At 36.7% G+C, this 12,895-nt stretch overlaps 3 protein-coding genes across 4 annotated transcripts; 1 reads left to right on the top strand and 2 right to left on the bottom strand.

Annotated features, from left to right (window-relative positions):
- The first annotated feature begins 284 nt into the window (after positions 1–284).
- Positions 285–3,680, top strand: LOC111801516 (probable LRR receptor-like serine/threonine-protein kinase At1g14390). Of its 2 annotated transcripts, none has more exons than XM_023685536.1 (7): positions 285–2,046; positions 2,130–2,260; positions 2,347–2,590; positions 2,665–2,858; positions 2,932–2,963; positions 3,029–3,140; positions 3,232–3,451. In XM_023685536.1, exons 1-7 carry the CDS (start codon positions 804–806, stop codon positions 3,325–3,327), a joined length of 2,052 nt encoding a protein of 683 aa, XP_023541304.1. In that variant the 5' UTR covers positions 285–803; the 3' UTR covers positions 3,328–3,451. The 2 variants fall into 2 exon arrangements, with proteins under 2 accessions (XP_023541304.1, XP_023541303.1); XM_023685535.1 differs by having other exon boundaries at positions 291–2,046; positions 3,300–3,680.
- Positions 3,681–3,813: 133 nt separating this feature from the next.
- LOC111801517 (ubiquitin-conjugating enzyme E2 2-like) lies at positions 3,814–7,011 on the bottom strand. Its single transcript, XM_023685537.1, has 6 exons — positions 6,837–7,011; positions 6,029–6,162; positions 5,883–5,908; positions 5,167–5,256; positions 4,831–4,919; positions 3,814–4,117 (listed from the first exon to the last, which is right to left on the bottom strand). The coding sequence occupies exons 2-6, from the start codon at positions 6,151–6,153 to the stop codon at positions 3,989–3,991; spliced, it is 459 nt and encodes a 152-aa protein (XP_023541305.1). The 5' UTR covers positions 6,154–6,162; positions 6,837–7,011; the 3' UTR covers positions 3,814–3,988.
- Positions 7,012–8,279: 1,268 nt separating this feature from the next.
- Positions 8,280–12,247, bottom strand: LOC111802336 (ubiquitin-conjugating enzyme E2 2). Its single transcript, XM_023686662.1, has 6 exons — positions 12,019–12,247; positions 11,206–11,339; positions 11,069–11,094; positions 10,573–10,662; positions 10,039–10,127; positions 8,280–8,600 (listed from the first exon to the last, which is right to left on the bottom strand). The coding sequence occupies exons 2-6, from the start codon at positions 11,328–11,330 to the stop codon at positions 8,472–8,474; spliced, it is 459 nt and encodes a 152-aa protein (XP_023542430.1). The 5' UTR covers positions 11,331–11,339; positions 12,019–12,247; the 3' UTR covers positions 8,280–8,471.
- Between the last annotated feature and the right edge of the window lie 648 nt (positions 12,248–12,895).

Here is a 12,895-nt window from a genome sequence, read left to right as displayed (position 1 = left end):
TCTTGATCTTTGATGCTGGTACCAAGAAATACGTTTACAATTAGCAAGAGTACAAATATTGAGCTGGAAAAGGCTGCTTCCTCTTGCAATATATCATTATTATTAGGACAAAAAAAAATGGATTAGGTGTAACTAATCCCAATAAACCACAATTTGGAAGAGTCTCCCTGGCTTTCAGGGCAATTCTTATCTCTCTCGCTTTCAGTCAACTTCAACCGACAAAGCAAAACTACAAACGTTGCGAGAACCATTATGGTAATTTAATCTAAACCTTCTTTGGCTCCTCTGGTTTTGTTTGATATTGACTAATTAGCCATTTTGTTCAAAATTCTATCATAGACTGCTAGTTCTTGAGATCCCCTCCAGATTTCACTGTGCTATATTTTTAAAATAGCAATCATTCATAAGGCCACGTGAGCTTTAGAGACAAACTTGCGAGTTCACCGTAGAGAATTTGGTCAAACGCCAGGAGCTGGCTGATGAACTGAGCTTAGTTGACTTTCTTGCACAGTCTGATGGGAAAAAGTCTGAGTGAAGTGCGGCAGGGGAAGTAGAGTTTAATTTTATATTGTGGGTTGGATAGCACATGATTTGGATTTGTTTAATCTCTTCTTTTGAGTTCTTGACTGTTGGAATTTCCTTGAGATTGCTTCACTCATTCTTGAGTTTGTTCTATATCTTTTCAGATCTCTGATTAGTTTCTAAACAATGGCTGATTCTGCCTTCCCCTGTTCCCAAATTTTCTTTTTCCTTGCTTTTCTGATGAGGTTTGCAGCAGAGCTTTAAGTTTCAGCTTCAAAAACATGAAGAATTCCTGGGTTTCTTTCTGTTTTTGGTTTCCTATTTTTGTTCTTGCCGTTCTTGTTCCAGTTTCAACAGGACAGCTTTCTCCAAGTGAAAGCAGAATCCTTTTCCAAATTCAAAAGCTTCTGGAATATCCTGTTGCTCTTCAACAATGGTCAAACTGGACCAACTTCTGTTATTTACCTCCTACTTCTTCACTCAGAATTGTCTGTTCTGGGACTCACATAACAGAATTAACTGTCATTGGGAACAAAACCTCCCCTTCCAAAACCCCAAAATCAGTTTCTGTGAGTTCCATCCCTTCTCAGCAGACTCTTTCCAATAGCTTCTCCATTGATTCCTTCTTTACTGTTCTCACCAAGCTTTCGAACCTGAAAGTGTTATCATTAGTGTCTTTGGGGTTGTGGGGTCCTTTTCCTTCCAAAATCAATAGGCTCTCATCTCTGGAAGTGCTTAACATAAGCTCAAATTTCATCTATGGAGGCATCCCTGCAACAATCTCTAAGCTTCAAAGCCTCAAGAGCCTTGTTTTAGCTGATAATTTGCTCAATGGAAGCGTTCCAGATCTTAAAGGCCTTGCAGTTCTTGAAGAGCTGAATTTAGGACAAAATCAACTGAGCCAAAAAGTTCCACCTCTGAGTGGAACTCTTGTGATCGTCGTATTGAGAAAAAACTTATTCAGATCTGAAATTCCTTCAAGAATCATGGAACTCAATAAGCTTCAGCTATTGGATATTTCCTACAATAAGTTTCTTGGGCCAATCCATTCTTCTCTGTTCTCTCTACCTGCAATTCTGTATCTGAACCTAGCTTATAACCAATTAAGTGGAGCACTCTCTGTCAACACAACTTGCAACAGAAACCTTAAGTTTGTAGACGTTTCCCACAACCTCTTGATAGGAAAGTTACCCTCTTGCATTGGGTCGACTTCATCGAATCGTACCGTAAATAGTTCATGGAACTGCTTGACAGGTGGAAACTCGAAGCTCCAGCATTCTCTTTCATACTGCCGGAAGGAAGCAATGGCTGTAAAGCCTCCAGGTGACCTACAGAAACAGAAACCTGGCATCAAACTTGGTCTTATGCTCGCCGTCATAGGAGGCGTAGTGGTAGTTTCCGGTGTTGTTCTGTTATTGGTTTTTGCAATCATCCGAAACAGAAGAAGAAGAAGATTTGGAGAGATGAAATATGAGAAATCTACAGTTCATAAACAATCTGTTCGTGGCTCTCCACTGCCTAACCGTAAGCCAATACTGTTCTCCTTATACTTTTCTTTCACCCAAATCAAATTATGGTTTTGTTCTTGTTAACTTTATTCTACACAGGACGAGTGCCACAGACAAGGCTACCAGCACTTGGGCTGCCGCCTTATCGGGTCTTCGCAGTGGAAGAGATTGAAGAGATCACAAGAAACTTCGACCCATCAAACTTGGCCGCTCAAGGATCCCAAGCACAGGTGAGGAATTGATTCAAACTTCCAACTCTTGGGAGATCTCAAGGAAAAGTTAATTCAATTAGAAGTTTTCTGTTCAATTCCTGCAGATTTATAAAGGGTGGCTGACTGATGGTTCAGTGGTCTTGATCAAATGCTTTAAACTAAGGCAAAAACTTGCACCTCAAGCCTTAGCGCGGCACATGGAAGAGCTCCCAAATCTGAGGCATCGGCATTTGGTCAGTGTTCTTGGACACTGCACCGTCACTTACCAAGACCAATTGAACCCAGCCAGTACAGTCTTCGTTGTTAATGAATTCATATCCAACGGCTCATTGAAGGATTGTCTTACAGGTAACAGAACAAACCCATCTTCATTTGGCTTCAAAGTTTAATCTCAAAACTGTCATCTGAACTCACATACACAGATTGGAAAAGGAAGGATGCTCTGAAATGGCCACAGAGAATGGGAATTACCATCGGCATTGCCAGGGGAATACAGCATCTGCATACTGGAATGGCGCCGGCCATCTTCGACAACAATATCACGATTGATAACATTTTGTTGGACGAGACGCTGACCGCAAAAATAAGCAATTACAACGTTCTCATGCCGCTAAAGGTCGAACAAAATTGTATTTACACTTCCAACTGATTGCAAGTTTTGTAGTAACTGGTTATTATCAATTCTGCAGGATGCAGAGAGCGGGCTGAATGTACCAAAAAGGTACAATCTTTTTTAGATTCTTCTTTCTGCAACAATCCAATAATCTAATCTATTTCTTAATGCAGAAGTGGGAATCCGGAGAAGGAAGACATCTTTCAATTTGGTGCCATTTTGCTGCAAGTCATCACCGGTAGGCCGATCACATCCACAAGTGAACTGGATGATCTGAAGAGTGAGGTATCATCTCATAAACTGAGAATAAAATGTATCAACATTTGGTTTAACAGATTATAGCAGATAAATATAACATCGCCAAACAATTTTCTAGACTACGCATCATCCCAAGTCGAGGATTCGTTCACATTCTGATGCCTTGTATATTGCTGGTTATGGCAGTTTGAAGGTGGCTTGGCAGAAGGACTGAAATTACGGGGCGTTATCGATCCTTCAATTCAGGGTTCGTTTGCATTTGATTCACTGAAGACGACAATTCAAATCGCCATCAACTGCCTCAACAAAGATCCAAACAAACGCCCTTCCATTGAAGATGTACTCTGGAATTTGCAGTATTCAATGCAAGTTCAGGAAGGATGGACAAGTAGTGGAAACCTCGGAGCTTTCATATAGATGAATGAATCTATATGGGGCGGGAATAAATGTAACCAGAGTCTACAAATATACAGCTCGTATTTTACCTTACCTAAACTTTTTCTTAAAAGAAGATAAGCCCTTGTACAAGTTGGTCGTAAAGTTTGGCAATCATCTCTTTTTATATTAGCCCTTGATCACCTGTAATTCGTCGTGATATAGGTAAGAACCACCCATTTAAGATCGAACTTCAATCGATAAAATGGCATTTACCTCGATCAAAGGCCAGAATTAAAGAATTTACCTGAGAAAGATGGCAAAATACTAGACCAGATAGTCAAATTGAAATAGACCAAAGTAGTTCATCTTTATAGACCAAGCAAGCATATCACATAATAAGCAAATTACACAGCAAATTGGTTTTCTTCCCAGGCACAATATCATGCAAACAAGCCACTCGACTATCTTTTTTTGTTCGCCTACAACCATTTCTGTGGCTAATCAGCAGTCCAACTCTGTTCCACAATCTCACGTACTCTCCTGTTGTACTCACGCTTGTTCTCACTAAACATCCTAGCAGCTTCAGAATTAGCAGGAGAGTTTGGATTCGGGTCGCACAGCAACGACTACAAGAAAAAACATGGAAGTGTGTTGGCAAATCAATGAAAAGTACGAGCATACCATATAACTTTTGAATTCCTCAAGTCAGAAGTCCAATACAATCAATACTATCACATTCTCCATAATACACCAAATAAACCGGCAGATAACTCATCATCTCCATGCCTACCATCGTTTGTCCCTTTTCTAGGTGGGCAGTCGTTTTCCCCTCTTCTAGGTGGGCAGTATTATACTTATTGCGTTGAACATTATTGAGCATATAATTATTATAAAAATTTAGATTAGACAATGGCTACATTTCTGACGTAGGCCGAATTCCAATCAGATTATTAGACAAAATAATTCTAGTTCTTAAAACTTGATCCTAAGTATTAAAAAAGAATCAAAAGTCAAGACAATCAAAATTAATGCCACAAATTCAGAGATCAAGAACAAGAATTAAAAGAATGTGGGCTTTTATGGCCTGGGTCAGTGGGGAGGGCAGGTTTACAACTAACTGCTCGTTCACACAGACAGTTCCATAAATATGTTATGATAGGCATCCAGGGGACACACGAACCATATGCATTCTACTTCTAGGATAGGGCATAGAACAGGAGCAGTAAAAGGTTTCTTTAAAAGATTATGATTACAAGCTTTCCATTTGTACCCATAAAATGAAAACGAGCAATAAATAGTTTCAGCCTTTACATTTATTAGGGCCAAATAGATTAGGTACCTGAATAGAGGTGAGTATAGCAGCTACATCATAGATTGGGCTCCACTGATTTTGCAGAATGTCCAAACAAATGCTTCCATCAGCATAAACTGAAGGTCATACGAAACGCCAAACAAGGGGAAAAAATGTAGTTTTAGCAACATTTACAAGAAAATTAAAAACAAAATTGACACAACTGTGTAAACAAAAAGTAGCTGGACAAAAAACCTAAAGGAGAACTACGACTCTTCTTGAACCTAGTGCCAAATGAAAATTAGAGAAAACCCTCAAACTGACCCAGAATGAATCAAATAAGGAATGAACTGTTTGTAGAGGGTAAGTTCCTGGTGATCTTACTATTAGGGTGGAACATTCTTGACACAAAGCGGACTGTCGGTGGCTTATTTGGATAATCCTCCGTGAACTGAAGAGTCAGCTTAAATGTACCTGGTCAACTCAAAACATGGGTAGCCAAATTATAATTCCTAAACTACAAGTTTAAAAATAAAAAAATATTAAAGGAAATACCAAAATCAGATGCAAAATTGAATGAAATTTTCAGAAAATTAAACAAGATTGTAACATGTTCCTCCAGAATGCATTCCCATAACTTGCGCCAGGAGAGATGAAAGCAACTTGACATTTTGAATTCAAAGTCCACGGAAACCATAATCAGAATGAAAGCTCTAATTGTCTTGAGTTTTGAACCAGAAAATATAACACACATCCCATATCCAAATAGCGGAAAAAGCTTAAAAAGAAGACCATGATCATGAAAGAAAAAACTTCATGCAAATCAGAACCAGATAATTTTAAAATTGACAAATTAATATTACTTTACTACGCTAATAGCTATATGGCCAACACATATGCATATAAAACTGAGATAAGTAAACATAGTGTTATTTATTTGAGTGGAAATGCATCATCAGTAGTTATAGTTTTGAACAGAAAAACAAAGTGAAATCATCAAGCATGAAAAAAAAGTAAATCATCAGAAAACTAGATCCAGATACAACTTTGTCGTCTTCATAATAAGTCACTTAGACCCAGAAAGGAAGAAATTGGAATACCTCCATCCCAAGGTGTATCATCAGGCCTGCAAAAGCCGACAAAAAAAATATGTAAGAGACCATAGCATCGGTTAGTCCAGAAGCAATCGTGCAAGAGTTTTAAAAAGAAAAAAATGTCAAGGTCATAATTTATTTTCCCAGCTTACCCAAATATAACGGCATTCCATAGCATGATATTATTGTCTTGAGGAGCACCACTGATGCCCGCAGGCGGATCTTGCTGCAACCTCTTGAAGTCTCTCATAAGTCTCTTCCTTGCAGAAGTAGACATCCTCACCGGCTGAAAAGAAAAATCAAAATTCAAACATCAAAAAAAAGTATGCTATATCCAAACATCAAAAAGTACCGTTGAAGCAGGATACAAAAGATCAAAATTCAACCAAGTGAAAATCGATAAAGAACGTGAAACAAGTTCAATCAAATGAGGAGGAGGGACCTGAATCTTCCATGATATCACCCTAACGGACAATGAACCACTTCAAGGACGTTTCCTTTCGGTAAATTAAAATTGCAGGTTTGAAATGGAAGTCTAGAGCTTACGTCGACATGGAGCAAAAGGATGGAGACGGAAGCAATACCATTTAATTCCAGTCAGGACAATCAAGTACGCAAAGAAACATCCTTATGCACATAATTGAATCCAGAAAACTAACTACCCTGGACTTAACCAAGCTAAAACGCTAGCTCGCTGCACGTCAATAAATCCTTTCCCTAACCCTCGCCGTAAACAAAACCCCTAGATCTCTGTCCAAAACTGCCAGTCAGACAAGCAGGTTCCATTTCCCAACAAATTACCGCCAACAAGCCTTTAACACTTCAGTAAGGGTACATGTACATCCACGTCGAAGACAAAGGCCAGTAACACAACGGTGATCCACGAATCGGAGCAAAAATTAACAAAGCGACGAAAAAAACACAAGAATTCAAACAATTAAGCTGATCGAAATCCCTTACCCTTAACCTAGCGCGGCGAGAAGTTCAGGCGATCTCGATGGGTCCAGAAACGAAATGAAAGAAAAATCCGGAGTTTTGGGAGTAGTCGACAAGAGATTTTCACCGGCGACCGTAACACGATAGGAGGAAGAAGGAGCGAAATAGAAATCCCAAATTCTGCTTATCAATGAATTGGAAGGAAAATTCACAAAATAATAAATAAATAAACAAATAAATTATAGCCACGTGGCAAGCTGAGGTAATTTTGTGCGTTATTCTTATTTGCTATTTGACCGGCATTTTAGCGCGCACCTTAACAAGACGCCCCCTTGGCCTCCCATGATTTAATATCGTATTGTTTAGCTTAAGATATATATATATATATATATTTTAAACTAAATGCTTTTTTTATTATTGATAATAAATAAATTGTTAAATTATAAAAAGTTTTATCCCGTTTAAAAATATTGAATTTTAAATTACCCTTCCATTAATAATGTTAAATTTTAATAATATTTTTAAACACGAGAAAAATTATATCTTAATTAAGTTTTCATTCACCTTTTTTATAAATTCTTGATATAAGTGAGGTTAAACTATGTATGAGTAATCGAAAAAATTACAGTAGTAATTGGAACCGATGTCACCATTACAGGAATAGAAAATGTATTCGTTTTTCAAAGTCTTACACTAAAAACATCATACACGTCCCAAACTATCAATAATCTCATTTTTCATACAAAAGTTTACCCATATAACCATTTTAGAGTCGGGACCTAGTGTCGAGATGGACGATTGGACTTGCTAAAGAATTGAGCGACTCATGCTACTTGCAATTGGACTTGCTAAGGAACTGAACGACCTATACTACTTGTTTACCTCTAAACGACCTTAGATTGCATAATATTTTTAAAAGTTTATTTATATGGAAGAAAAAAATAATAATAAATAGTTTTTTTTTTTTTTTTTGGTTTTAATTTCATTGGTGTTCGTAATTTTTACGCAATGTGTCACTTTCTGTCTTCCGGTTTCCTAGCATCCTATCTCAGGATGAGTCAGTTGAATTTGTTTTTTCGTCACTTTAAATTTTCAACAGATATTTATTTCTTGTGCGATAAAAGTGATTTATTTTGAGGATATGAATGAAAGCCCCCACTGGGCCACTGGCCTCTGTCTTTTCTGCTTGTTCGAATCTTTCACATATTGGATTTCATACGCAGTCTCTGTCATACATTGAAATTGAAAAGGAGGAGGCTGAAGATATTTTGCCGTCGGCATTCCTCAGCCTCCTCTTGCCGTCGGCATTGCCAGGCGGGGAGCACAGGCTGCATGAGTCCAGAAGACCATCCTTTCTAGACTCTTGCCGTCGGCATTGCCATGTTCTAGTACAAGGCTATTGAAGTTTTTCCTATACTCAGTTTATCTCGATCAGAAGGCCAGAATCAAAATTTTACTTGAGAAAGATGCAAAAACCAGAGCAGATAAAATTGAAATAGACTAAAGTAGTGTTTCATCTTTCTTATAAACCAAGCAAGTATTTCACATAATACGCAAGTTAAGCAACAAATCGGTTTTCTTCCCAGGTGTACAATATCATGCACACAAGCAACTCGACTCGACGACTATGTTTTCTGTTCGTCGACAACCATTTTGTTGCTAATCGGCAGTCCAGCTCTGTTCCACGATTTCACGCACTCTCCTGTTGTACTCGCGCTTATTCTCGCTAAACATCCTAGCAGCTTCAGAATTAGCAGGGGAGTTTGGATTCGGGTCGCACAGCAACGACTGCAAAGAAGAACATATATGGTATAAAATATATATCATGAAAGGAGGGAGAGAGAGAAAAGAAAGCCAAACGTTTAAACATGGTCCTAAATAATTTTACAAGTTTCATTTATATTCTTAACCTTTAAATGGTTTCGGAACAACCCTTTTGTCTCTTCTAAAATCAGAAAGCATGGCACTGACTTGTAATAACATATGTACGCATGGGCATAGATGGTTTCAATTTTATCCTTGTACTTAGGGTAAGTTTTAATTACTTGATCTTATCATTTCACAAATCTCATTTTAACCCTTATGAGGACCTGTTCAGTAGCTTCCCCATCAAAATGAAAATAGAAATATGGAACGGCAGTGAATGAAAAAGATCAAATGGTCTAAATCGTAAAAAAAATGTTGTTCGAGGGGGGAAACAAATTTAGGGTTGAGATCAATCAAAAGGTATGGGGGAAATAAAATTTTCAAAAGATAAGCAAACCATGAAGGGAAAGCGAGATTTGGGGATCCCCACACAACTGATGGATGAAAATTAAGATCAGGGCATGAACAAAGAGGGAAGCGACAAACAAAGAATCCCAATACAACCAAACCCAAGGACCACTAAAGCTCAATAAATTTCTTTGTTGGAGGATAAAATTGTCTTCCTACATCAATCAATCATTTTCATGGTGCACTTGGTTTCCGACGCATGTTTTACACCACCCAAACTCCCACCATTTTTCTCTCATAAACATACTCTCCTCGTGAAGCTCTCTTTGGACTCTATTCTCTTTCAATTTTTCTAGTGTGTGGCTTTTCACAATTAATGAGATTGTTATTTTTACCAAGGTAGGACCTTTTTCCACAATGAGTGACTTCCTCATGTAAATAACATCGTTTCAACTGAAATTTTAACTCTAAAATCTACTTGCCACCATGTCCTTGTTTCATGTTCATTTTTAACCCAAAAAAAAAAAAAAGAAAAAAAAAAAGAAGCAAGTAGGCTAAAGAGTTGAGGAGCAAAAATGTAACTTTCACAATGATAGGGACATAATTGAAACCTGTCATAAAATTGAAGGATACTATGTTTACTTCAATATCATTTTTTCAAGAAAAGAAGGCGAGTGAATCTAACGTGTCATATGTCACTAATTCAGGATCAAGGACAAGAACTAAAAGGATGGGGATTCTATAGCATGGGTCAGCAGGGAATACAGGTTTATGACTAACTGCGTGCTCCCCAGCTAATTTCATAGATATGGTACGATAAGCATCCTGAGGACACATGTACCTTGTGCATTGTACAACTAAAGTAGGGCACAGTACAGAAAATGACAAGTTTCTTTTAAGACAATGATTCCATGCTTTTCATCACATACAAAGATAAAAGGAGGCTATTTATCATAAAGAAAGAAAATTTACAGCCTTGATATACATTGATGCAAAATTGATTAGGTGGTACCTGAATAGAGGTGAGTATAGCTGCTACATCATAGATTGGGCTCCACTGATTTTGCAGAATGTCCAAACAAATGCTTCCATCGGCATAAACTGAAGGTGATTGCAAAAGCCAAAATGAGCACAAAAGACTCAGCAACATGTACAGAAAACATTTACTTTTTTGTTTTACAGGAGTCATACTCTATCTCTCTTCCTTTTAACTCATTTAAATCACCCGCCTATGTCCAAGCCAAACATGCTATACATATCAAACATAGTGCACAGGATTCATACAGGTTTGATGAAGCAGACACACCAGTGTTAATAGATGGTCTTTCTTTCCCATTTTAAATTTCTTAGCAAGTCAAAATTAACCAAGCACATCAGCATACACGGAAAAAAAAAAAAAGTAGGTCAAAAAAACTAACAGTAGAACCAGTCATCATCTTGAAACCTAGTGCCAACGGTGATTACAGAGCACTCAAATTGACCAAGAACAAATCACATAAAGTATAAAATGTTTTTAAGGACACACTCCATGAGATTGTGAACTTACTGTTAGGGTGGAACATTCTAGAGACAAAACGGACTGTCGGTGGCTTATTTGGATAATCCTCAGTGAACTGAAGGGTCAGTTTAAACGTACCTGGTGAACTCAAATAAATGGCAACCAAATTATAAATCATAAACTACACAAGAAGTTCACAAATAAATATAGTTAAGAAAAGAAAAAACTACCAAAATCAAATACAAAATTAATTGAAATTTTCAGAAAATCAAACAAGATGCTGATATCCCTGTCAATATAACCACACGTTTAGAAAAGAACAGAAGAATGCATGGATCCCATCCTTCAAGTTACATCTCCATAACTCGCACCATGAGAAATGAAAGCAACTCCGACATTATGAATTTCAAGTTCTAAGGTGACAGTAATCAGAATTTTAGCAAGTTTGAATTATTCTCGAATTTTCAATCAATCGAGGACTTGATCCTAATAACAAAACTGTTGTCTTCTTAATAAGTCATTTAGACTCAGAAATTCAGGATACCTCCATCCCAAGGTGTATCATCTGGCCTGCAAAAGCCAACGAAAAAACATGTAAAATACCATATCATCAGTGAGTAACAGAAGCAATGGTGGATATGTATAAAAAAATATGATAAGAAAAAAGGAACGAAGTCATACCCAAATATAACAGCATTCCATAGCATGATATTATTGTCTTGGGGAGCACCACTGATGCCGGCAGGTGGGTCTTGTTGCAACCTCCTGAAGTCTCTCATCAGTCTCTTCCTCGCAGGAGTAGACATCCTCACCGGCTGAAAGTAAATCAAAACAATTTAAACTTGACTTTCTTAAACGCCCACATGGCCAATGCAGACAAATGATTGATCTCAGTCCAAACATGAAAAGATACCATTCAAAGATACAAAATGTCAAAATTCAACCAAGTGAAAAATCGATAAAGAGCAAGAAACAAGATGAATCAAATGAGAAGGGAGCGCCTCCATCTTCCACGATATCAACATAACGACCAAAGAAAAATGGACCACTTCAATTGATGAAACCGCTTAATTTCACTTATAGAACAAACAAGACACGTCCTTACACATAATTCAATCAAGAAAACTAACTACTGCCTATTGCAACCCCGCGCCTTAGCCAACCTAAAAGGCCAACCTAAAAGGCCAACCCGTTGCACATGAATATATCCAGTCCCGTACCCTCGCCTTAATCAAAACCCCTAGATCTCTGCCCTAAACAGCCAGTCAGACAAGAGAAGATTACATCACCTAACAAATTAGGGCGAAACAAGTCTTTAACACCACAGTATGTACACATGTACATCCACCCGAAAACCACGTCAATTACGTCCGAAACAAAGATCAGTAACACGACGGTGATCCACCAATCCAAACCAAAATCAACAAGATGGCCAAGTAAGACAATAACTCCAAAAAAAAAAAATAATAATAAAAAATGATCGAAATACCTTACCTGTAACCTAACGCAGCGAGAGCCCTCGCTGATCTCGATTGATTTAGAAACTAAATCAAATAAAAATCCGATCTCAATGCTCTTCCGGTCTAACGAGAGGGACTGGTCGATGAGAGACTTCTCCGGTGGCCAAAACACGATCAAAGTCAGAAAGAGCGCAAAGAAAATCCAGAATGTTGCTTATATTATTGCATTTATAACACAAACAGATAAAAAAAAAATGAATTATATATATAAATATCCATTTTATCGGGAGAAAGAGTTTGAGAATATTTTTTTAGATAAACGCTATATTTTCGGTCTCACCTAAATCTCCACTCCATTTTATTTAAATATATTTTCAACTTACATTTATTTATTTATTTATATATATAGATATATATATTTAATATTATAGTATAATTTTTAACTATTAAAAAAATTTAAAGCATATTTTTTAATTTAACTATTAGAATTTTAAAATTAACTATAATATATATATATATATTATAACTTGTATATTATAAAATGAAAATTTTAAAATAACTATTTTTTTAAATGATAAATTAGTCAAAATCACTCGGAATCAATCTCTATCAAAATAAATGGAAAATTTTTTGAAAATTTTTTGAAGTGAATAATATATTAATTAGATTTTTTTTTTCATTGGCTACGGTATTTGTTACGCAAATATCTTTTTCTAGAATATTCTTATTTCTTTCTATTGCTGGATATCTCGTGTGAATTTTATATCTATTTATCTTATTTTTTATATTTAATTAGAAAATTATATTATCTAAAAAAAATTATATGGATATGAAAACATATTTTAAAATAAATAATCTACCTATAAAATATTTTTAAATTTTAGAAAATTCCAATAATATCTTAAATTTTC

Source organism: Cucurbita pepo, chromosome LG09 (assembly GCF_002806865.2).
Source record: "Cucurbita pepo subsp. pepo cultivar mu-cu-16 chromosome LG09, ASM280686v2, whole genome shotgun sequence".
In the NCBI taxonomy this organism is placed as follows: domain Eukaryota; kingdom Viridiplantae; phylum Streptophyta; class Magnoliopsida; order Cucurbitales; family Cucurbitaceae; genus Cucurbita; species Cucurbita pepo.
This window is presented reverse-complemented; position numbering and strand designations above follow the sequence as displayed.